Raw genomic sequence first — 26,676 nt, forward strand, 5'->3', positions numbered from 1 at the left:
ATATTTCATAGAACTCAGCAGCAAAATGGTTATGTGTTAAAATATAACTTTTATTATGCTGTTTAACTGGAATAGTTAGTGCCTAGTGAAGTTAACTGCCATATGGAAGGACCCAGGTTTGAATCATGGAGAAGGCATGAATGTTTGTAAATTAATAGTGTGCATGTGGCATGGGTGCACTCTAAATATGCAGCGAGCCAAAAGTCCTCTCAAGAGGTTGATGGTAGGAGAAGAGGGTGGGAAACTCTCAAAACCATTTACCCCCCCCACCCCCCCCGGAGGTTGCTCTCCTTCAAAACTGGGGGCAGAACTGAGTAAAGTCGTACTGTCATCTGTATGGTGCTCAAGGCTCTTGCCAGACAGGCAAAATCTTGCATTTATTACCACGATGCATTTCGTGGGCTTGTTTTGATGTTACTGTCAGACAAATGAGATAAGTCATAGCAACACTTTTATTGTATTGCGATGCGGAATTTTTGGTAAAGTATATAATTTTGGTAAATTATTAAGAATTACTAGTAAATAATTGCATTTATAGTAGTAACTATTTTTTTGCTTCCTTTCTTCTTAGGTTGGAAATAAACTAATCAAGGGAGCAAAAATACGAACATTACAGTCTTTGAATGAAAATAAATAAAGTGTTATTGAAGTCAAAAAAGCTAATTCTTCGTACAGAAAGTTTTTAAGATATGTGTATTTTATTTGTTGTGTGTTTTATATGTATTTATTGATGGTGATCTGTACCGCAAGCATTATTTACATTGCTACTTATTTTTAAATAAAACTGATAAATGTAAACTTTGTAGTTTTCAAATATTTATTAAATCAAACTTATTAAACATATTTCAATTTTACAATTCAAAGAATATTTTTTCTAATGTATAGTTGAGACTAGAATTGCATAGTATTTAGTTAATGTTTTTGTAATGGGCTTTTAATTAAAAGGTCTCTGTTTTATAAAACAATATATCAACTTTTATGAAATCAAAAGTTGTCCACTATAGCATATTATTTCATTGAAACTACGTCTTATGCGCTTAGGAATTAATATTGTAATTTATCTGTTTAATTGACTAGGACATATTTTTGTTCAAAATCTAAGGATGACAGAAACATTTCACTTTTCTTTTGTAGACATATAAAAGCATTTTAGTTCTTCAATTTCTATGTAAATAACATTTTTAGGTTTCCATGTGGTTTTTGAATACATTGATTTTCAAAGTATGAAATATGGTAGAAGTTTTAGGGTTTTGAGAACTGGAAATATAGTGTTCGTGTATGTATTAAGCAGTTTTCCATCTGTACTTATTACTATAAATACACTGATAAGCACATTTGACCTCCTTCAGCATGTGCGTATTTATAGCGATTCAGAATTAAAATTTTTACATTATTAATCCTCATCTATAGAATATAATGAAAATGAATGGCAACTCAGTTAATTAACATTATGTGATATATAATATTATGCATTTTTAGCCATAAGCAAAAAGCAAGTCAAAAATTAACTTTTCTTCTAAATTTTTAGTAAATAGTTTGCTTGAATTATTTCTTGTAATGGAATTCTTTTTCATGTATAATAAATGATGAAATACATTTTAAATGGAATGTGCATACTGTAAAAATTTCTTTATGTAAAGTTTAATTTTCATCAATATACTTTAATAATAACACAGATATTATATTCTACTGTTTATTAATCTTGTAAATGACATAATTGTGGCATTTAACCCATATCAACTGCACTGCTTTAAGTAGTCTAAAAAATAAAAAAAAAATTTTCTCATATTTGAAAAATCCAACATATGACCACTATTTCACATTTTCCTAGAGAAGAAAAATAGTAATTGGACCTCAAGATAAATATTAAGGCTAAGACATTGAATGCATATCTCGTAAGGAAAGGCAAAAGAAGGTATATTTATGCATACATTCTACAGTTTCATTGGTGAGTCTTAACATTTTAAATCCAAAAAATAAATAAAATAAAAATTTCCATTAATTTTTGAAATTCTTTGAAAGACATTAAACACTTTATAATAAGAAAATGTTAGACTTTCATTTACACATATTATATGGTTAATTACACAGCAAAATGTGTATAACAAGAAGTAACAATTCTCACAGAATAATATATACAAAAACAAAAAGCATTCACTATCATATATTTATCTTAAAAAAGCATTTGATCAATGACACGAAAAGGTTATTTTTGCAAGATAAATTAAAAATTATTTTGAATGAATGTTTTAATAAACTAATTCACACAGTTAATTACATTTCAATTAATTATTTGTTTACTTCTCAAGTTGAAGCAAATAGAAATCAGCTCTAATAGCAGATGATTGATTCGAAAATTTCTTTGCTATCCTATTTCAAAATCTTCTTGCTGGATAAGCTCCTTTAATATTTTCAGGACCTGAGACCCAAATTTATATCTTAAATTAACTATACCAGTCCTTGAAATAATTCTATAATTTATGGAAATCTACAGAATTAATGTCACTTTTATATAAGTGCAAGATGCTAATTTTTGTAACCTATTAAAAATTATATATATATTTTTTTCTAAGGAAAATAAATAAAGCAATAGAAGTTTGTAAACTAACTGTTCTCAAGCAAGGAATACCTGTGACTCTACTGCAACTGTTTATTGCTTATTGTAACATGATCTAAATTTAAGACACTTTAACTTTCTTGTTTTTTACATTATGCTGTATAATATTAGTACTTATAATTTAAAATAGTTTTCAATACTGAAACAAGTCAAATTTCTTAAACTGATTAAGAAAAATTCCATAAGTATTATCAAATAAACAAAACATTACAAGTTAATAAACAGTAACAAAGTTATAGAATAACTTACACAAAGAATTCTTGTTCATTTCGTGATATGTAAACAAAACAAAAATCATGTTTAGAATAGTATTCACTCATTTATCAAACTAATCAATATCACAGCAGGAAGATTTTTTTAAATCAAGAACACATGAATAGAACAGCACAGATTTTTATCACAGACAAAAAATAATTTCTCATACATTGTTAAAAAGATAAGTATATAGTCATGAAATGCTTGTATATAAATACAAATATTTGCTGTTTTAAAAATTTGCTTTAAAAGATCATGTACCAAATTAATGACACATGCTTCATGTTTCATTTAACTTGTTCTTCCTATATATCCACATGTAATGAAAAGGTAATTCATTTTTATAAAAAATTCTTACTTTTGAAAAGAAACTTTGCTAACAAGATTGAGCAGTTAAAAAGTTTTTTGGTAACTTTCCCTTAGATAAATAATTATACAAATGTAAGCTAAAGCAGTTTTAATATATTGCAATAATTTAGTATTTATTGTGATACATTAAATAACATTCTTACTTTAATAATAATAAAATTGTATTGTTATGTAGAGATTTGGTTTCTGAGTTAATTGTAAATGTTGTATGATTCCAGAACAGGATTGACAAGTAATTAAGACATGAGCGGATAATTTGCAGATACCAGTGGAAAAAAAAATAAATGGCATGTGAATAAAGGATCTTTTTGCTTTCTGAAGAGAGAGAATTTCTTCTATTGCTTTAATGAGTAAAACACTTCTGAGCCATGGGATGCTAGCTGAAGAAGTGTGGATGTGTGCTTTGAAAGAACAAACTTCCTTACATGTGAATTGTTGGCAAGTCTTTTTTTTTTTTTTTTTCTGTGAAGTTTTTTCTAATTTTTTGCATCCTTAATTAAATTTATCTTCACCATATGGAATGAATTTTGCAAATGCATGACTAAGTTCTTGAGTGGCATTATATGTCCAAAATTTTGGCTGGGTCAAAATATCCACAGGCAAGGTTAAGTCATGACCATATAGCAAGAGCACAAGGCTTTCTTTCTGAGTTTGATGGTGCCCCATGTGGTGAGGCATTAAGTTTGGTCTGGTTGTGACAAGGCACTCAGAGGCTATCTGTCTAAGGAGAGGTATGTCTTCATGGAGGACTTTCTAAGGGAAACTGGCTTGTATATATGTTACAAGCACAAAAACACCCATGCAGCCAACCCAAATATCCGACTGAATTACGAGTATTCAGCTACTTTACCATTCGGTCACTGGTGGATGGTGAGCCAGCAAGACAAAATGCAATTGATGGTCCCAACATTCCCAGGTTTCAGAAGTCAAGCGGCTTAGCAAATTAATAAAGCTTGGCATTTAATTTTTCCGCTACACCGTCTGATTTTGGTAATGTTAAATTTTTTGTCAGCATCTTTTAGGGTCCTAAAAGTGAAATCACTACCCCAATCAGTAACAGTGTGATTAGAAATCCCATGGTAGCAATAAGGTCTTATTTTTTTATTTATTTTTTATTATTATTATTCATACTCTATTTATCTTTCCACTGGCATCTGCAATTTAACTGCTCAAATCCCCAATTACCTGTCCTTCCTGTCATAGAATCATACTAAATTTAGAATTAAGCCTTTAGGGTGAATGTCTGCATAACAATATCTATTTCATATACCAAGTTAGTGTGAATTTAGATTTTAAATAGCGATACTTCAAATTAATCCCAATAATAAAATACATGTATACTGTGTAGAATGGAATGCTAGTAAAATGGCTAGAAAGAAAAAATCTTAAACAGCAATAAGACCCTATTTGCAATTTATACAGTTTAAGCAATTATTATGACACCGAGATTATTTTCATGAGAAATTATTTTGAAATCTAAGGTCAGCTATATTAGAAAGGTAAATGCATCCAAATGCAATGACATTACTAATTATTCTTATAAAATATTGAACATAGAGAAAAAGTGTACTGCATCATACTGAATAGCTCTAGAATTACATGAAATAAACCATTGATAATCTTTGTATCTGAAACTAAATTAATATGCAATTGAAATATGTAATAGTTTATGTCCCTATAGTACACTGTTTCCTTTAACCTGTGTTGCACTATTGCTATCAAAATATATATATTTAAAATTATATAGCAAAAAACTTTTTATAATGTATTTGAACTCTTTTATAATGTATTTGAATGCTTGCATACATGCAGAAATTACTTATTTGAAACAATGTGCTTTTATGTTAAATATATAAAAGACAAGTAAGTAACTACTTGAAAAGCTGTTTATTGAGTCCTATAGTTTCCAGTTTGGGTATACATATAATTCTTTACAAACAACGATCTGAAAATCAATTAACCGGCAATTATATGTAATTAATATACTATACTATGAACCAAAATATATGCTATAATGAAAAATCTGTACTCCAATCTAGAAATATAAATTTGTGACTAAAAGAATATGCTGCTGACTGGCAGCTCTTCTCAGAAATAGAAGCAACAGCAAATTTTAAAATAAACATGAGTCATATTGGTTTCATTATAAAGTAAATGTGTTTAATTAACTAAGTTCAAAAAAGAAAAAAATGGAATGTTTTCTTGATGAAATAACATATGATAACAATTTGTTCTATTATATATTAACAAAGCATATGCATACTTTTAAAAATTGTAAGTAAAAACTTAAATTGTTACACACATATAGTATCTGTGAAATACAGTAGACAAATATTTGTTAATATCACCGAAAGTATTATGAATTTCTTTTCATTGCTGCAGTAACTATCCCATGAAAGTAAAATTAACGTAAAAATTTTATCAAAATATGAAAATGATTTTTATCAAAATGATTTAAAAGCTTCATCTATAAAAGTACTAAAAAATTAGCTTCGTAACACAACTGTATACCTGCATCATTACAACTATCCATATATTACTCATAAAAACAAGAATAATTGTTTGTAATTTTACCATTATTATATCACAAAAGATGTTACTTCTTGTTTCATTATTTTATAAATAAGCATTTAGTTCTTTGTGTGACACTTACTACCAAGAGACTCCTCTAGTAAACATACATCTTAGCAAATTTATGTAAATTGCATTTTACTTGCAAACAAATAACTAGAAAGAATTAACAGAGGTGACTGTGCTAATGATCTGAAATTACCTAAGAAATAAACATGGATTTTACTGTCTTATACTTCAAAATTTGGTAATGGGTTTAATACTTTTTAAAATAAAATGAAACATTAAAAAACAGAAGAGTTGATTTTTAAATTTATTCTAGATTGTTTTTATTTCTTTATAAGTAATAACTTTTATTCTTTTGCTCAGTTTTCAAAAATTTCTTATAAATTAACAATCACCCCTGCTTAAGTATCCAAATTATGAAATTCAGTAGAACTGCATATATAGCTACATTAGTTTAAATAGGAAAAAGAAGTATCAAAGCTAAGCCATAGGAATATTTGCTTCATATATTTGACCAGAGCACACATAGCTGCTACACATATACATTTTTATTTTATGTAGTAAAATTTCATTTCTGATTCTACCAAATCTTTAAATAGATCCTCAACTTCTTTTGCTTTATCAGAAGTAAAGTTTTCCACAAAACTTTCCATATCTTGAACACACTGTGTTTCTAGACGCCTCAGGACTGAAATAATTTCTTGTCCTTTGGGATTATCACTGGTAAGAATTGGGTATGCTTTTTGATGTTTTGTATACAGGGTATGACAACGATTCACCACCTTCTGAAACCTTGGTTTAACCTGTTAAAAAATATCAGTTAGTGACTCAACAAAAAAATAAAAGGAAAGTGAAACAGCAGCTTTAAACCACATTTAAGAAACTAAAGGCATTCAGTGCTGGTTTTTGATTGAATAAAAATGCATAAAATATTATAATCTATATGTTAAGTATGTTTATTCATTGAGGTTAAAATAGTTATAAATTATGATTTGCATTTTGCTTAAAAATATTTATTCTTATGATACATTCATTATGCTAGGAAATGCATTGCACATATTGGGTGATGCAGAAGTCAAATTGCATTTAGCAAAATGATACGTTTAAGGAACCAAAAAAAAATATAAATCATCTTACAAATGAAGACTTGCACATGCTATTTATTATGTGTATACACAGGGTTTGTACATATTTCTGTAAATGGAAATTAAGGATCTATCAGTAAACACAGAAAGCATGCGATCTTTTGTGTGAAAGTGCTCGTAATGAAACAATAGTTCATAGATTGGAGGACCCACTTTCAGCAGCAGACATTAAATCATGATGCTCTTGATCCAGCATCTCTGTTGAAAACAGCACTAAAGGAAAGTGAATGACAGCATTATATGCAAGACCAAAAAATTTGAACTTGGAATATTAACGCTGAAAGAACTTACAGAGGAAGTTATAGAGTTATCATTAGCCATCTGAGTAGGCAGGTATGTGAAAAAATGATTATGAATTTCATCAAAAGAATGTAGTACTGTAGAGGATATTAATTCAGAACAAATATTTTCAGTTTTCTAAAATTGAAGTACTTTACTGGACATATTAAATTTGTTGCTTTTATTAGGACAACCGTTATATACGTCCAGAATGTTAACTCTCACTCCAAATGGCATTCACTGAAAAAAAAAATGGAATTGTCTAATGAGAAAAATTAAGGATTGTTTGCAAAATTTTCATCGAAATTAGGGACTTTTACAGACCAAAAATCATTTCTAAAAAACCTAAGAGCTTTTAAAGCCTGCCCCCTCCCCCTCTTTTTTTTTAACAAAAATGTTACAAATGAGAGTTCTTTATTAAATATGTATGTTTACCCAAATCCAAGTGTAAAAAATCTTCCTGAATTTTCAAAATTGCATGTTTCTGTTTTTCACATATTATTTATTTTTCCATTTATATTTTATTTAATTAATTTGTATCATATGTGTGTGTTTATATATATGTGCACAGTTGAGCTATGTTAAATATAAGAACTTACTAAATTAGTATTTTATATACACACTGCTTTTGCAAACTAAAATGAATATAAAATATACAAAACTATATGTTGCTAATTTTAATTTTATGATTGCATGTTTTTAGAGTTTAAATTCCAGTCTCACATAAAATGTTATATTTTTAAAGATCCCACCTTATTGCAGAATATTTAGTTATCACAAGAAAAAATATGATTTTAATTTAAATTAATATTATTCCTCATCTATAGAATAGAATTCAAAATTTTTAGAGCATACTATTAAAAGAGCATATACACTGGTAGCTTTGACTCATAATACTTGCTTGTAAATATGATCACCACATGCAAGGAAGCAATTAATCAAAAGTTTCAGAAAGAGAAAAAGGGGAGAGGACAAAAATCATATCATTATATCTCAAATAACTACTTTCTTTTATTAACAAATGGCATAGTATATAACACTGATTCTTGCTGTTTGACTTCTCCGTATGTTATTGGTTTGGGGGCAACTTCCCCTTGATAAGACTTTCTCCTACCTGCTCAACAGTCATTCATTTATGCATTTAAAAAAAATTTTTTTAGATTAATTTTAATTTGCTAAATTGGTGAATTTATTTTCATGGTTTGGTTTTGCACTTGATTTACTTATGCTATCTGAATTTAAATGATATTGTAGATTAGTTCGAAAATTAAATCCTTTATATGTTTGCACATTTTTTAATTTTAACTTTAAATTTGTTTTTTTTTTATGTATATACATGTTTGTTAAAATTTAAATTTGTTTAAATTTAAATATATATATATATAAAATATATGTATAGATATATACATAGATAGATGTATAGACATAGAGTAAGAAATTTAGAACCCATTCTACACAAAGACCCCAAAAGAGTGCAATTCAATACTAATAAATTTCAAAATGTCCAATAAATATAAAATGAAAATTAAAGAAACATGCATGTACTGAGTTCCATAATAATTATTTAATTAATACCTTAGCAGGATCTTCATTATCTGGATAAACAGGTGACACAATATGACGAGAAATACGATTCGATGAACAAAACACAAAAGGTTTGAAAACAGAGTGAGCAGGGTCAGGTGTTCCTGTGAACCAGTGACAACATGAGCGCATTGAATCAGGAGATGCTAGTACCGAGACCTAAATTTTAAATATTATTAACAAATCAGTACAAGAAAATATTACAAGCATATTTCCAAATTACAAAAACTATTTTTTTATTTCACTCCCAACGAGCATAAAAATAAAAGTGAATGGGAAAATATATAATACTACTGTTATTTCTCCGCATAATCTGCCTTTCCAATCAAAACAGTTTTGATAAAGTTTCACCAATTACATGCTTTTATTCAGTTGTTTTATCCAATTGTTATACCATTTGTTACATGCTTAGCTTAGACAGACTATTTTACTTCCTAACTTGTAAATAAACCTGTTTCATAATCTGAACAAAATCATCAATCACCATGAAGTTTCTTCTCGAAGTCCTTCTCATCACAGCTATTTGTTTGTTTTCTTTAAAATTTCAGATACCATTGCAGAAAAAATTAGCATCAGAGCTATCATTCATGCAATTTTTTCACAGATATCACACTATATGCAACAAAATTCAGCTAGAGCTTAAAGAAACTTAGTAACAGAGCAAATCTGCTGTTTGGCAGAAGCATATATGAACATTAGATATCGTCATATAGATGCAGGGATGGATGGTTCACACACAAACAGTAAAGGCCGGAATGAAGAATCGTTACTGCAAATGGCATAACATAAAATGTATTAAAACTGGTCTGTGCATTAAAAATTTTTCTTCATTTTCTTTTATCCATCTACAAACTTAATTGAACTTAATTAAAGACAGCAGTTTAGAAGATTGTGTAAATGTAAATTAGAAATAAAAGAACAAGATATCAGTAATATGGAAATCTAGTATTATAAAAAGTTATGCTAGAATTGTACATCATAAAACTGCAACTCATACTGGTCTCATGATATTCTAAATTCTCTTAGGTATCCTTGTTTTAAAAATATTGTTGCGTGCGTACGGGTTCATTACGAAATGAATGCACAAGTCCGATGAAAAATTAACAAAAATTTATTATTATCACAACAAATATGCTTAAATTTCCTAAAATATTCGTGCAGTATTACTATATTTCACAGTAGTTATCTTTTAACTACTCAAACATTCAAGAGAACTTATCTCAAAACAGCTAGAGAAAGCTAATCCGCGAATTCGCTACAGTCAACAAAAGCAGTTTTCTAAACAGACTCTTAAAACAACAACAAACTAAGTAAATACTACGAACTGAGAGGTTTTCCTCCTTTTATAAGATTTTAAAATCACACGCGAGAATGTTCTAGTACTTTCTTGAAATCAAAAAGAGATATTTATTAAATGTTACATGCACATGCTCTTGTATTTTCAATTTTTCGGCTTAGCTTTCTTTTAATATTTGTCACTCGCTGCACTGCGCGGAAAATAAAACCATTTAATTTACAATTCAACTAACATACGCTATTTAAATTCGAAATCCGTAACACTGCCCCCTTCCCGAGGACTGCACGACCCGGGCAGTACAATCCCTGGAGAGGAAGCCAAACTTACAACTAAGGCATAAATACAACTGAGGCATAAACATTACATTACAATATCAAATACAAAATACAAGTCAAATACTAAATACACATTTAGAAACAAAATGGGACCATGGTCTTACACTATTTACAATTATTTACACTATGTACTATGGCCATAGTAATGAGCTAACCTGTCCTGAACGATTTTAGGTTTAGAGTTCGAAGACTTACGAATCCGAACCAGGACGTCATTCAGCCTGTTTAGGACTGTGTACGGGCCATCCCAAGGTGACTGTAATTTCGGACAAAGTCCTTTCCGTCAAGTCGGATTCCACAACCACACCTTGTCTCCTTCGTTAAATCTGTGCCCAGTACCTCTCGTGTTGTATCTGGACTTCACTTTCTCCGCCGCCAGGTTGACTCACTTTCATGCAGAAAAGTGCATCTCTTCAAACCGGGTCTGAACATCTTGAATGTGTTCCTCAGGCGATGAAGACGCAACCATAGGGCGACCAAACATTCGGTCACAAGGCAGATGAAGGTTTCGGCCGAAGAGCATCTGGGATGGAGAACAGTTGGTAGTCTTGCGTTTCTTTTTCACCCTAGTATGATTTCGGCAGCTTCCCGAGCTGGGTCTTTCGGACAAGGTGTCGGCATTTCCATGTGAGGATCCTTTTGAGGATGGATAGTCCTGTCAGCAGATGCTAAAAGTAGTTTGCTGTTTTTAAAGTCTAAGGAAAAATTGTATTTCCTTAAAAAGACCAATCCGAGTATGCATGGATCTGTAATACCCGCCACATAAGCCGTGGGATAGTAAGCGGCACTTCCAAACGTGATGTTCACGTTTAACTTCCCAGCTATCTCGATCTTGTCACCAGACGCAGTCTGAAGGGAACACAGGATGGCGTCCAAATAAGTTTATCTTTAAACTGTTCAGCTACATCTTTCCTAATGATGGTAACATTAGCTCCTGTGTCAATGATCATATTACAAGGAACTACATCAATATTTCCATTGATAGACACAGGGTTGCCACTCAAACAGGAGAATAAAATTCCCTGACTTTTCCAGGTTGTCCAGGTGTGTTTCAAGAAAATTCCAGTCTATCCGCGTAATGTACGCTGGCTGTGCTAAGATGTAAATTAATTATGGTATTACTTGTATTGTGTAGCATATTCACTTAATTATTCAATAAATCTCAGAGGACATTTATTCTTAATTATTCTTGGTATACTTTGTTTGATAATTTTGCTTAGTTTTCCACTTAAGAAACTTTATAAAATTTAAGATATATATATATTGGATAACAAATGTATGTTTTATTTAATTATTACTCATGATCATCACCAGTTGAACACGAGGCTAATCCGGTCCTTATAAATCACAACGCAATGCTAAATAGTTCGGTTAGATTTTAAGTAAATTTAATTTGCGTGAGGTATGTTCTTAAAAGGCACCTTAACACTTGAAAACACAAATATAATTATAATAATTGTTGTTTTCTCCATTGAAGATTGAGATTAGAATCTTCCCAATCTGGAATAAAATAAGGCTTTTTTTGCAGACATTCTGCAGCTAAACGAAAGAAAGAAATCTATTTTAATAAATTGAGGTATTTTATATTTATTTCGAAGCATACATAAGGAAAAAATATGTGCATTAAATTTCGTGATGGTATGTCATCATACTGCTATAATTAATTTCAGGATTATGACAGAGAAAATTTCCTGAAATTTGAAAATATTATTTACTAATAATAAATAAATTTAGAGGGAAGAAGCAACATTAAATTATATGAAAACCATAAAAATAATTACTTAAAAATTGAATTAGAATAATCAACGATATTTTAGCGAATATAGTTATATTACATGGCTAGCCTAGATGACCGATTACTATTTTTTTATTTTACTGCAAAATGACAAAGTATTTATTAAAAAGAAAAAGAAAAGGTTTAAAAAGATTTTGCGGTAAAATTCTAGTATACGGTAAGGCTTTGGCACGATTTTGAAAATTGTCGCCAAGACCAAAATGACCCGTTTATTGCGCATCAAGATGTCGCCAAATCCCATTATTATTCTAACCAAAGAACGTCTATGTAAAGAAGAAAAGGTTCCATACAAGTAAAATGCTATTACGCTGCTAGAATGCGGAGGGAAAATTTGCCAAGGGATTTGGCGACGGAACCTGGCGGCCAGAATTTCCCTCTCCGCGATGTGTACAGGAAATTGAGAAACACGTGTTAAGAAGAAACACTCTTTGACAAAAAGAAAACTACGAAAATCCGTTTTTAAATTATTGCGAAAAATCCAAGAAGAAACGTTTTATCAAAGGACGTTTCTTCTTGGATTTTTCGCAATAATTTTAAAAACGGATTTTCGTAGTTTTTTTTTTTTTTTCCCTGAAAATAACTAATCCATGAATTAGTTTACTTGCGCCAAAAAATATTTTCTTTTCCTTTAGAGTTTAACCACTTCCGCTAAGACTAAACTTCACGGTTGCGGTGCCGTGCGCTACAATATAACAAGCGGTAAAGTGTCTCATTTACGCCGTTCCGCATCTGCGAGTGCAATCCAGAGCTTAACTCGAGAAATAAACAATCTCGTTGTTAGGCGACGTGTGCACCACGTTATTTTCATTTTTGCGATAAATGCTTATCGACGTGGTGTTCACGTCGCTCGCGGTTTGAGACAAAAGCATCTTGACGTGCGTGGCACGTCTTTTTAGCGCAAGTGGTTAAAGAAATTTTAAACGATATTCATTTTATGAACTCTTGATAACGTGACCTTCGAACTTCGACACCGGTTTCGAGCTTTGGCAACAGATATATCAGACATGCACAGCTGTTTCCCTCTATGATGGAACGGAGTCACAGCCACGTCTATTGCAGAGAGGTTTTCCTTCTTTACAATACATATTTCTTTGATTCTAACCTCCATGGTACCGTATACTAGGATTAAACCCATTTTGTTTTATACGAGAACAGGTACTTTCTTTAGTTCATGCACTGCACATGCGATTCTCGAGAATACTGGAAACCAAAAGTTGCTTTGCCTTTCTAAAAGACAATCAAATTGGAGCTGCGAAAATTGGCTCTATGCCAGCTACCCGAATGACACTCACGTGATGCATAATTCGCCAAAAAAGTTACCTCTTCCGACGTCGGCGCAAAAATCGCTTTTTTTGGCGGGATCGTTGTATGAACTTCCCTGACTTTTCCCTGAATATTTTGGTCAATTTTCGAATTCCCTGACTTTTCCCGGTTTTCCAGGTAGCGTGGCAACCCTGTAGACAGTCCGTTATTGTTGCCACTCACTCTAGAAATCTTGAGTGCTTTAAAACAAGGTTTTTCATTATCTGGCAACCTCCATTCCTTGATATGGTCATTAATTTGTTTCCTGCATCATTGCTGAGAAAAGGTCTCAATTTCCGTACCCCGGGGTGTTCTGCAATTCTTTCATACGTGGCCTTCAGCTCCACAGTTCCATCATTTTGGTTTCTTTTCCATCTCCTGGTATTTAATTGCCTGTTCAACTCATCTGTTTTATTTTCCGTACCCCGGGGTGTTCTGCAATTCTTTCATACGTGGCCTTCAGCTCCACAGTTCCATCACTTTGGTTTCTTTTCCATCTCCTGGTATTTAATTGCTCGTTCAACTCATCTGTTTTATTTTCCGTGCTCTGGAGAGTTCTGCAGTTCCTTCGCACGTGGCCTTCAACACCGCAGTTCCAGCACTTTAGAACTGGTTTCTTTTCACTTCTGTTCTGTCTCAAGCCACTGACTTGTCTGATAAAATCATCTGTTTTATTTTCCGTACCCTGGGGTGTTCTGCAATTCCGTTGTAGGTGACCTTTAGAACCACATCTCCAACAACTTAGAGCCACTTTGTTCTCACTGCTACTCCGTATCAAAGCGTCGACTTGTCTGTCTAAACGAGCCATCAATTGATCCACTGCCTCGTGGACTCGAACAGCTCTGACTGGATAGCGATCTCTATGAGTTGCTTGCTGGGCTGCCTTGAACTTCATGGCGTACAACAGAGCGCTTTTTATGTCCTTCACATCCGTCATTCACAGAGCTTTCTGTATTTCGGGATCCCGGATGCCATCAATAAAGTACTGCAGAGACAGAATTTCCCTTGTTTCTATCGGGCACTTCACAAAGGCGTGATGTGACAGCCTTTCAATATCCGTGGCGAGCTCCTGGAGTGATTCGGTGGGCTTCTGTTGACGGGATTTTAATTGAAGCCTGCTGTAGTCTTTAAACATTTCTCGGCAAAGCGCAACTCCAATGCGCCGGATAGAGCTTCAAGTCAAGTCTTTGGTTTTCTGGAAACGTCTGCATGATATCCGCTGCGTCTGCTCTGAGAGAAGTGGCGAGATGAAAGGCCTTAGTTTGGGAATATCATCCATTCGCATCCGCCACTATAGAAAATTGTGTTTTATACACTTGCCAGGAGATCTTCTCATCATAAGTGGATAGCTTCAGAGAGGGACGAGGAGGCATAGGTAAAAATTTGAAACTATCAGAATTGCTCCTTGCCATCGCTACGAACTTCTTTAAAGTATCGACTTCTTTCGCAATTGCTGAAACCCTGTCATCAATTTGTTGTTCGATTTGGTGTTGGACGGCAAAAACCCTTCCTTCGATTCGTTGTTCTACAACAGAAACTCTATCTTCTATTTGATCTTTGACAAAAGAAACTCTTTCTTCTATTTGTTCAACTTTAGTTTCAATAGTGTCAATTCTGCCTTCAATAGCCTCAAATTTGTTTTCTATTATGCAAGTAATATCTCTTTTCATTTCCTCTTGACATGCTTCAATCTTTTCTTGAATTGCTTTCATTTCGCCTTTAAGAGATTTCATCTCTTCCTTAACGGATTCTTGGCCCAATTTCATCTCGCCTTTAACGGATTTCATCTCTTCCTTAACAGATTCTTGGCCCAATTTCATCTTGCAATGCAGCACATGCAGTCATCAACTGCCTCATTTTTTCTTCCATCGCTCTTGTAATTGGCATTTAAATCACACTTCAGACACCAAAAATTGTTGTCTGCGTACAGGTTCGTTACAAAATGAATGCACAAGTCCGATGAAAAATGAACAAAAATTTATTATTATCACAACAAATATGCTTAAATTTCTTAAAATATTCATGCAGTATTACAATATATCACAGTAGTTATCTTTTAACCACTCAAACGTTCAAGAGAATTTAACTCAAAACAGCTAGAGAAAGCTAATCCGCGAATTCGCTACAGTCAACAAGAGCAGTTTTCTAAACAAACTCTTAAAACAACAACAAACTAAGTAACTACTATGAACTTAGAGGTTTTCCTCCTTTTATAAGATTTTAAAATCGCGCACGAGAATTTTCTAGTACTTTCTCGAAATCAAAAGAGATACTTATTAAATGTTACATGCACGCGCTCTTGTATTTTCAATTTTCCGGCTAAGCTTTCTTTTAATATTTGTCACGCGCTGCACTGCGCGGGAAATAAAACCATTTAATTTACAATTCAACTAACATAAGCTATTTAAATACGAAATCCGTAACAATATGACTGTTACTTTCAAATATAAATGTTATTAAATACATCCAAATCTTTATGATTCCAATGGCAAAACATGTATTTTTGTGGATTAAACAATGTTCATGATTCTTGCTAAAGGATCCAAAATTTGCAAAATACTATGCAGTTTGGATCTAAGCTAAGGAAAATAAACATAAGTAAAGCTCCGTATAGCTATTTCAAGTCGTATGGCTTTCAAAGTATCAATAAAAAGTGCATGCAAGTAGTTTAAATATTCTAATTATTATGCCATTGCCTGTAAACAGATAAATCCCAAAGTTTCCAGCCTGATATACTTCTAAGAGAAGTACAGGAAATTTTAATAGTTTATTTTTCAATATGGTGCCCTTGTACCTGACACACTTTTTACATAAGCAATTCTGTGCCCTCAAAAATTAATGTGAAAGTTTATTCTCAAAATTTGTCATCATAACATCTTTTTTCATGCCATCATCATTAAATCTCTTTTCACAAACGTCAGATTTAAATTTGGAAAACACATAATACTCACTTAAAGAAATCTGAGCTGTAAGGGTGGGGAGAGTGAAGCTCCTTAAGTGCATATTGCTGTTTTTGAACTGCACTGACTCATTGTTGTTTTTAAATTGCTGAAAGAAGCCAGAGTACCCAGCTTTCAGAGACATTTGCAAGGACTTGTTTATGTGAAGTTGTTAATGTAGAATGTATAAAACAGTTATTTTTAGGTAGATCAAATCTTGCTACCATCTAGTTGACTTTTAATCACCTTTCCCTAAATATTTCCACCTGCACACGAGCTCTATTTTCTAATGTCAATTGCTCCAATGCCTGATTTTCACAAGAATCATCTTATGGATTTTTGGTCCATTTGAAATTATTTTACCCGTTCTTTTACTGCAGAACAGAAAAGAGACAAATGGCCATATACATGAGGTATGGCAATGTTTTATTTCTCTGGGATTGAGACCCTGAATCAATATTTTATTCACAGAACAGTACTTAGTTTTAAGCATTTTCAAACAAATGACTTCATTCAGTAAAAAGTTAAAAAAGAAAAAACTTTCCACTAAAGAAGCTTTAAAATTTATTCATTTAGTACTGCTACATGTCTGCAAGAGATATTTTTGTCAAACAATTTTTTATATGTAAACTTTTGGATTTACCTGCTTATTAGATTTAAGCCCACTTTGTTTATATTTGCATTGGACACGGGGGAGATATTCTTGTGTAAATGCCACATCTCCCTTCTAATGAGTCTAATTAATATTTTTATTGCTTATTTTATTACAGTCAAAAGTCGTTAATTCGGACTCGTCCGGACTTCGGCGATTCCGGATTATCGATTTTTCCGGATTATAGATCATCAGTTTAAATCTGGTAAGATGGCATGCAAAAATTACAAAATTAAAAATATGAAACCGTAATTTATGAAATAAAGAACAATTATGATCTAAAGGGTATCAAAATTTACAAAAAGAAAAAGCTTAATATTTATTTGTATACTTTATTAAACATTTCCTTCAATGTAAGTTGCTTCGTTTCATGTGATAATACTTTCTCTTTAATTCTATTAAACAGACATAATTTCTTGTTTAATTACAAAGTTCCCCTGTTCAAGTCCTATAATTGCTGTGTTGAGAATACCGACTAATTTGTCAATCGAAATGTTTTCGTTTTCAATAACCTCTGGGTCACTTTCTTCACTATCAGAAGCGAATTATAATGACGAGGAACTTGATTTAAATCATATCAAAGAGGGAGTACATCGAGATGAAATACTAAACTTAGTACGGAATTATAATCCAAATAAAATAAAAACATCTGCTTTGAAGATAAGGATAGTGTTGAGAGATCAACTTCCAATCCGCTGCGTGAAATTGATAAACAGATTTCGGATTTCAAAACATACTTTCGCTTTGTAGATACAAATTACATATTAGTAAATATATATTGGAAATTCTATTTGACATTATCTTTCTAATCTATCATAATCTAATAATGACGTTTCTGCCCCCCCCCTCTGCCGCAGAGCAACGTGAAATTGATAAACAGATTTCGGATTTCAAAACATACTTTCGCTTTGTAGTAAATATATATCGGAAATTCTATTTGACATCGAAAGTTCAAGCTTACTTTTATAAAATTGCTCTAACAGTCTGCAAAAAATAATAAGCCGGATCCAATTCGAAGATTAAGGAACAACGCAATCTGCAACATTAACTGAATTAGATAACTTTAGCTTAGCGTATAACTCCGTTACACATTAAACGCGCATGCGCACAAACATATTCGCAGCCGTAGGCGCTCTCGTAAACGCCTGTGCGCATGCGTGAACGTGACGCATGCGCAGAAAGTTTGTAGCTTTGAGGTCCGGATTATGGGTGTCCGAATTAACGACTTTTGACTGTATTATTTATTCCTACTTGCAGAAAAGCACCAGAAAATTACAGGAATAAAAAATTCATGTATGTCTTCAATATTAGATATTACTTTTATTTTTGCACAGAAACTATGTATGGGGGAGATGATAAAGCAATCTGACTCATTTAAAATACATTTTCATCCATATTAAATGTTATCAGGCAAGTGGATTTGCCTTCAATGACTCTATTCTGTTGATAATAAGTCATGCATATTGATATATTTTGTATCTTATTAGTAGCTGTGTAAATAATTTTTCACTCTGTATAATAGTAGCTATACAAAGAATTTTTCACTTTGTATAATACTAGCTGTAAAAATAATTTTTCACTTTGTATAAGTCTCATCTTTAATTTTTTTTATCTTTTGATAAAAATGTACAATTTATATTTCTGTATAAGTACTAAGTTTTTGACTTTTGAGACTTTAGTTAGATTTTATCTAACCCAAATTGCATAAAAAAATTACTAAAATTCTATTGCATAAGAAAATAATACATAATTTTATGCAATTTACAAAAATTAATTTTAATTTCAAAATTCAGATAGATTCATTTGAAGATGTAGTCCATGTGTTTTGGCAGTGATTAATTTGGTTATTTCTTTAATACTTACTGTAGTGGAATAAAATTATGTGTTCGAGCATGCTGGCACTAAACCAGTGCGAAAATATCAGACAGTAGAATTTAGGTGCAGCAAAAGTCTAAAAATTCAGAGACACACTTGATGGCAGAATTTAGTACCCACAAAAATTGTGCAAGGCCTTGGTGAATTCCTTTTCACCAAGGTTGAAAATGTTAATATAAACAAGTATGCATTGATTCAATGACCATAAAAAATTAAAAGCTTAAAGTAGTGAAATATTTACATATCATTCAGTACTTAATCCTTCTCTCAGTTTTGAATCTCAATATAATTCAAATCTTTGTATTAGTTTTTTAAGTAGATTTAAATTATATTCTTCTTTGTCCTTTCCCTAAAATAACAAGAGGTGCTATTTTTTAAATATACTTAAAATTCTACCCAACTAAAATGCACAATAATGTTGTGCTAAGTACAAATTCATGCACTTAAAAGAAATTAAAAGTATCCACATAAAATAAAATACTTATAAATTAAGTTTACATACCATTCAGTACTTATTTATTAATAGATATGCTATGAAGTATAAATTAAATCTTATTACCAACAGAATATTAAGATTATATAATAAGAAGGTACTTCTTTGTTATTTATTCACACCAGCTGCATATTTTGATACCTCACTATGTAATCATATATTAGCACCTTGTTGCATTTTTGCTATCGCCACGTGTTCTCATATTATTCATTTTTGATGAGGATTTCAAATTTGCATTGTTTATTTAAAAATATATTCATTTCTTTCTCTCTTTCTCTCTCTCTCTCTCTCTCTCTCTCTTTTTTTTTTTTTTTTTTTTTTTTTTTAGGGAATTTGACATTAACAATCTTTGATTTACCAAGTAATTAGGTAGATGCCATATAATGTTTTCAAGAACAAGCTCTTTTACCTGACAAATGAGTATGCAAAAATGGCCACAACATGAAACTTTACGTTAATGATGAAACCATTTGGAGGTACAATGTTAAAAATTGGAAAAAGAAGAAGGAACTTTGTGTTGAAAATTGGTTCAGCGGTTCTAGAATATTGTTTAGCACTGCTATTAGATTTATGTATTCTTGGGCAGGGCAACTGACATCTATGAAATGGTGTAACACGCAGCTTAATATGCATGAAAGTGCAAAGTCCGGATTATAGATCATGACTGAAACTATTACATATGATAAAGTAATAAATATAAGGATTCATAAAAATATACTTAAGAAACAATATGTGAGTTATTATTGTTATTATTATATATTGTGTTGTTTATTCTTACATTCGCAATTCATGAGCTTGGCAAAATTATAGCTGAGATCTTGGTGCAAATCTAAAACTGCCAAATATGGTTGGGGGCTGCTATAACAAAAAAGTACCAATAAAAGACATAGAATACATTAATTTGTTATATAGTTCAACTAAAAGCAATTAAAACAGTAATATTATTTTTATAAATATTAAAAAAATATTTTTAATTTTTTGTCAACAAAATCAAGAAAAATCATATACTTGAGATCCTGCAGTTGGAAACTCGTGATCTTGCCCTCTACAGATTTGGCCATCACAGTCTCTTAAAACTTGAAACATAGAGAGGGTGCTGAATTCACCTGAAAAGAAAAATATTACTTTGAATTATCTGAAAATTTTTCAGATCTTTGTCCACTTAAAACGATACCATAATAGGAAATAAATAATTAAGAAATATACAATTATTAACAAATTACTCACACTAAATATAAAGAACCTTTTTCTAAAACTCTTTTTGAACATTATTCCATGTGAAAAATCTTCATTTACTGATGTCTATTAAATTGTCTATTAATTACTTGATGTCTATTAAATATGTGATTTAAAAATTTTTTTGGAATTATTTGTGACGATGCAACAAAAATAATTTCACTGAGTTGTGTCATTTGATACATATTTTTATTAAATAATCAGCTGAAATAATGAATACTTATAATCCATTTACATTATAATTTTAAGACCACAATATAACTTTTTCTTTTTAAGTATGAAAGTAAAATGAAAACAGAACATTGTATGATTTTAAGCATTTTGTTCGTTCAGTATAACTCAGAACACTACATAATGAAAAACCTATTTTATACTGATGTCAGAAATTTTTGTAAATTGAAAATAATGATACCATATGAACTATCAAACATTTTACCTAAATTATGCAATACTCATACTAGTATATGAAACATGAAGTGTATACTGTTATTATTAACTACTAATTATTTTTAATTTTTTATGATTTTAAAATATTTTTTAAATTTTAATTATATTTTTATTAACTGCTGTAAATTATTTTATAATGCAAAATGCAATATTACATGAAGCATAATTGTATTTATTAGAACTATCACGTACATAATATCATATACAGTCAAAAGTCGTTAATTCGGACTCGTCCGGACTTCGGCGATTCCGGATTATCGATTTTTCCGGATTATAGATCATCAGTTTAAATCTCGTAAGATGGCATGCAGAAATTCTAAAATTAAAAATATGAAACCGTAATTTATGAAATAAAGAACAATTATGATCTAAAGGGTATCAAAATTTGCAAAAAGAAAAAGCTTAATATTTATTTGTTTACTTTATTAAACATTTCTTTCAATGTAAGTTGTTTAAGTTTTGCTTCGTTTCATGTGATAATACTTTCTCTTTAATTCTATTAAACAGACATATTTCTTGTTCAGTTACAAAGTTCCGCCGTTCAAGTCCTATAATTGCTGTGTCAAGAACACCGACTAATTTGTCAATCGAAATTTTTTTGTTTTCAATAACCTCTGTCACTTTTCTTCGCTATCGGAAGCGAATTATAATGACGAGGAACTTGTTTTAAATCATATCAAAGACGGAGCATATCGAGATGAAATACTACATTTGGTAAGGAATTATAAGCCAAATAAAATAAAAACATCTGCGCTGAAGATAAGGATAGTGCTGACAAATCAACTTCCAATTCATTAGGCGCCCGCCGCCGAGTAGCGTGAAATTGATAAAAAGATTTCGGATTTCAAAACATACTTTCGCTTTAGATTCTTTACATATTAACAAATATATATCGGAAATTCTATTTGATATAATCGAAAGTTTAAGCTTACTTTTATAAAATTGCTCTTACAGTCTGCAAAAAATAATAAGCCGGATGCAATTCGAAAATTAAGGAACAACGCAATCATCAACATTAACTGAAATAGATAATTAGATAATTTTAGCTTATACGTCCATTATACATTAAATGCGCACGCGAAAACGTATTCTGCACTTGCGCACACTCATATGCGCAGTCGTAAAAGGTCTTACGCGCACGCCTGAACGCCTCTGCGCATGTGTCAACGTGGCGCATGCGCAGAAAGTTTTTAGTTTTGATGTCCGGATTATAGATCATTCCGAATTATGGGTGTCCGAATTAACGACTTTTGACTGTACACATATTTTTAAAAATATTTGATAAATATCTAAATGAAAAAATACATTATAAATTTAGTAAAAATTTATCTAAGTTTAAAACAAATACATAATTAATGGATAATATGAACACATAAATTCCAACAATTATTTAATATGATATATCTTACAATATGAGGTTTCCTTATACTTTTAATACCATAAAAGACACTGGCAATTTCTCTCATTTTTAAAATAATTTACATCTAGCCTACCTGCAACTTCACTTAATTCAAAATAAAATAGCCAAGACTTTTTTAAAAGAACTCCTTTCACACACCTGATGCTGATAGCTGATTCAGCAACTCCTTTCCACGACTGAGTCTCTCAGTAGCACTTTCATTTGGCTTCCCATATGCTTCAGCAAAATTAAAGTCTCCTTGTGATGGATCCCAAAACCCATTTGATTGAGCACACTCCTTCAAATCCTTACTCATCAGATCAATTTTTGTCCCTATTGTAAGGCAGTTTGAAATATTTCTACAGCCACCTAAAATAAAGTTTCCATACATTTAAAATTCATAAAGAAAAAATATAATGAGATATAAATAACATAAAGAACACACACACACACACCACACAAAAACAAAAAAAACAAAAAAACAAAAAAAAAAGCCCTTAAATGATTTAGACTTTATCACACCACAATCTTTGCTCAGGTTTGCTCTTGGGGAGCTCACAATTTATCTATCTGTTCTTGGAATCACTGCTGATGACATATTTTTTCTCTTGATTATTAAACACCACTTTTTTCACATTTACACTACATAAAATTAAACAGCAAGATCATAAAAGTTTAAAAAACAACATAACTTTAGAATTCCAAATACAGTGTTTCCATAAATATGTTTCCAATAGTTTCCTCATATATATTTAGTCCAGAAGGACTTTTGCTCTCAAACTTCACTTTCGTTGTTTATTTCATTGTCAGATAACTAGCTGCCTAAAACAGTTATAAAAAAGAATATATATATATATATATATATATATATATATATAATGCTTTTAATAAATCCAGCTAGTGTAATTTTCATAGGTCCACGTGGTTACTAATAAAATGATAAAGAACTCTATTTATTGCTCTTAAATTGTTTAGTTTATTAATCAATAACAGGCAGATTAAAATTAAAAGAAAATTGGTAAAATCCTAGTATATGGTATGGCCTTGGTGCAATTTTGAAAATTGTCACCAACACTAAAAGGACGTTTTTGAACCCATCCAATTTATCACCAGTCACCAAATCCTGTGTGTACCATTTGCTGGAATCAGACTAGAAAAATATCTTAAGATCTTTGAAACATGGCAGCAAACTGGCATGTGGAAGTTAAAAATAATTTATATCAGATATCTTTAGAGTTTCCTAATAAAGTGTTAAATGATGGCATACATTTTTTTATATTTGCTATATTATTTGTTTAAAAATAATATAATATAGGGATAACATTTAATAGCATTATTCTTTTATTTGTGTTGCCATATATTTTTTTACATACACTACATTATTCCTTTGAAATTAATACACAGCAATAACATTTTGTGGCATTATTTGAAAAGAGATATGGACAAAAAGTAAAGTTGAGATTAAAAGGAGCTCTGAGGATAATTAATCAAAAAGATTGTAAAAATTACTATCTGCTACTAGACTTCCAATTTTAACCATAGAGGTAAACAATATTTTAATTTACACAATATTTATGCAAATAGCACAATATTTATACATATAGCGTATTATTTATCCTAACATAATATTTATGCAAATAGCAAAGTAAATATAAATCACTGCTTCGTTCTGTTTATTAGGAAAATGTCTTTAAAGATGGATATTAAATATGGTTTCATTAGATTGCTGCTATGTAATGATACCAGACTGCAGAACTCAAATGAGATAATTAATTTTTAGTTTTTAAATGTTAATAACCGATATCAAATTTTTACTTATAATTACTGTAAAGGCCCTTATTTTCGTGAGCCGTAATTTTCGCGAAAATGAATATATCGGTGATTTTGCAAGCTGAAAATTTCACAAATTTTATATGAACAGAACCGAAAGTTGAAAAATTTCAAAAGTACCTAAGTAAAGTTTAGAAAGTTGAAAAAAAAAAAAGTATTTCGCGAGGCTTAAATTTCCGCGATTACGATCCCTACTAAAAATGCCCCATAGAAACCAGTAAAACTTTTTATGGGTACCCATAAGATTTTATGGGTTTTTATTGACTTTTACTGGTTTCTGTTGGTCTCTGTAGGTTTTTTTTACTGGTTTCAAAATGACCCATAGAAACCAGTAAAACTTTCTACTGGTACCTATAGAATTTTTGATGGTCTCTATTGACTTTTACTGGTTTCTATTGATCTTTGTGGGTTTTCTTACTGGTATCAATTGACACCCATACAACCAACATTCAATGGCAGAACTTTGTACTGGTTTGTATAGGTTTATATTGACTTTTGCTGGTTTTCTTACTGGTATCAATATAAGAATAAATATTCTGTTGGTTTATATGGGTTTGTGCTATTTTTTTATCTGATGTTAATATACTTCTTGTAAACAATAAAATTAACATAATGAAAATATGATCTCTTTAAGACCACCAGAGTAACCTGTAAACGCAGGTGGTCGTTTTAGAGAGGGTTTTTACTAAATATGCTATTTTTTTTATTTAAATTTTTTTTTCGGAAACAATAACAGTAATCATATACACCACACACAACGAGGTCTCTCCAAGGCGACCAGCCGCAAATAAAAATTCATCTTTGCAAGTGGTCGCCTTAGAGAGGTGATGCTCAATACCAATAGATGCTCACGTTCTCAGAGATACGTTTATCTTTTAGAGGTGGTCGTCTTAGGGAGATTGCATCTACGGAATGAATCTTTCTAAGGCGACCAGACACACTTGCAGAATTTTCTTTGTGAATGGTCACCTTACAGAGGGAATATTCAATACCAAAGTATACTTATGTTTTCAGAAATACTGGTCTCTTTCAGAGGCGGTCGTCTTAGGGAGGTGGTTTTTGCTACGAGTTGGTTCTCTGAATACACACACATAAGCACTTACATTTCTGATATTACAAATAAACACCGGTATCAACCAACATCTCTTTAACGCGAACAAGTTCATTCACAATCGCAAAACTTTTCTCCCTGTTAACGCTGACGTGAAGAAAAAATTCCCCCTCCCTCCCCCACTGTCAGAAGTTTCCCAAACAAGCAATATGGCACCGCTCTAGTTATTGTTGTGTGATGGTGGTGTTATTTTCTTCGTGGTTGTAGTAATGCAATATATTATTTACTAGGATTTCCTGTATTACAAATTTTACTATGTTTTACTGTTTAGAAATTAGTAATAAATAATAAAATACCAGCACTGACCATGAATATACCACTAAAGCCATGCACGTGTAATCGTGTCTAATGTTTGAGAGAACGTTGCTGATAACTGACTAGTTGTGAAATGGAGTTTCTGAGCGTGAAATTGATTTTCCATCTTTACTTTTATCCTGAAAAACAATGTGCTTAAAGACTGAAAAGTGATAATTTCAGGCTTGATAATTTGTTTCAGTGTGCAGATATGCAGAAATGTAGTTTTTGCATTCTACTGAAACTGTATTTTGGAAAATTTATGTTTTTGATTACAGTTTAGAAATACTTTTTTAAAGCTTGTTCATGTAGATGCTTTATCATTTGAATATTATGTACTAATAAATTTGAGCATACCTTACTTAAAAATGATCTTGCATGATTCAATTTTGAATTTTTCGACTAATATGATGTGGCCGAGCAAAAAGAATGTTTTTTTATGTTTTAAAAAATGTACTAATTATATTTTGCGAGCAAAAAAGGTAAGTTTTATTAATGAAATAAACATTGAAGTATTTAATGTGTTTATTACTTATTGAATGGGGTAGACAAGACATACAAGCTTAAGGAATCTTTTTTCCACTACTAAAATTATGTGAAAATTTAGATGATCATAGTAGCTTAGATTGTTTTTTTCTTTTTGGTCTATTTTTCTTTACAAGTATGAGACTAGAACCACATTTTTACATTAAATATTTTGTGCTATTTTGTTAAAACACATATAATCATTTTTATGCATACTTTAATTTTCATTATTATTAGTTTGATGAAGAAAATTTCAAATGTGTTTTTCATGAATTGCTTTTGAAATAGAAATAGATTTGTGAATAAGATTTATGTAATAT

General features: G+C 31.0%; 2 protein-coding genes across 14 annotated transcripts in view; one reads left to right on the forward strand and one right to left on the reverse strand.

Moving 5' to 3' along the window:
* LOC146997152 (uncharacterized) overlaps window positions 1–1,612 on the forward strand; it is a 36,028-nt gene extending 34,416 nt beyond the window's left edge. For both annotated transcript variants that reach the window (XM_085816826.1, XM_085816827.1), the window contains one exon: window positions 572–1,612. Coding sequence is in view for 1 of the 2 variants with exons in the window: in XM_085816827.1 (XP_085672953.1) it covers window positions 572–637 (66 nt within the window). In the remaining variant the exon portion in view is untranslated. The remainder of the gene's footprint in view (window positions 1–571) is intronic.
* Window positions 1,613–1,679: 67 nt separating this feature from the next.
* Window positions 1,680–26,676, reverse strand: part of LOC118197810 (secernin-2-like) — a 184,228-nt gene continuing 159,231 nt past the window's right edge. For all 12 annotated transcript variants that reach the window (XM_085816813.1, XM_085816818.1, XM_085816816.1 and 9 more), the window contains 4 exons: window positions 22,756–22,965; window positions 20,523–20,620; window positions 8,818–8,985; window positions 1,680–6,621 (listed from right to left, as the gene is read on the reverse strand). In XM_085816813.1, coding sequence (XP_085672939.1) covers window positions 6,367–6,621; window positions 8,818–8,985; window positions 20,523–20,620; window positions 22,756–22,965 — 731 coding nt within the window. In that variant the 3' untranslated portion in view covers window positions 1,680–6,366. The remainder of the gene's footprint in view (window positions 6,622–8,817; window positions 8,986–20,522; window positions 20,621–22,755; window positions 22,966–26,676) is intronic.

The sequence above is a fragment of the Stegodyphus dumicola genome, chromosome 5 (assembly GCF_044657685.1).
Source record: "Stegodyphus dumicola isolate Sdum_Otavi_A_Nest chromosome 5, ASM4465768v1".
Taxonomy (NCBI): domain Eukaryota; kingdom Metazoa; phylum Arthropoda; class Arachnida; order Araneae; family Eresidae; genus Stegodyphus; species Stegodyphus dumicola.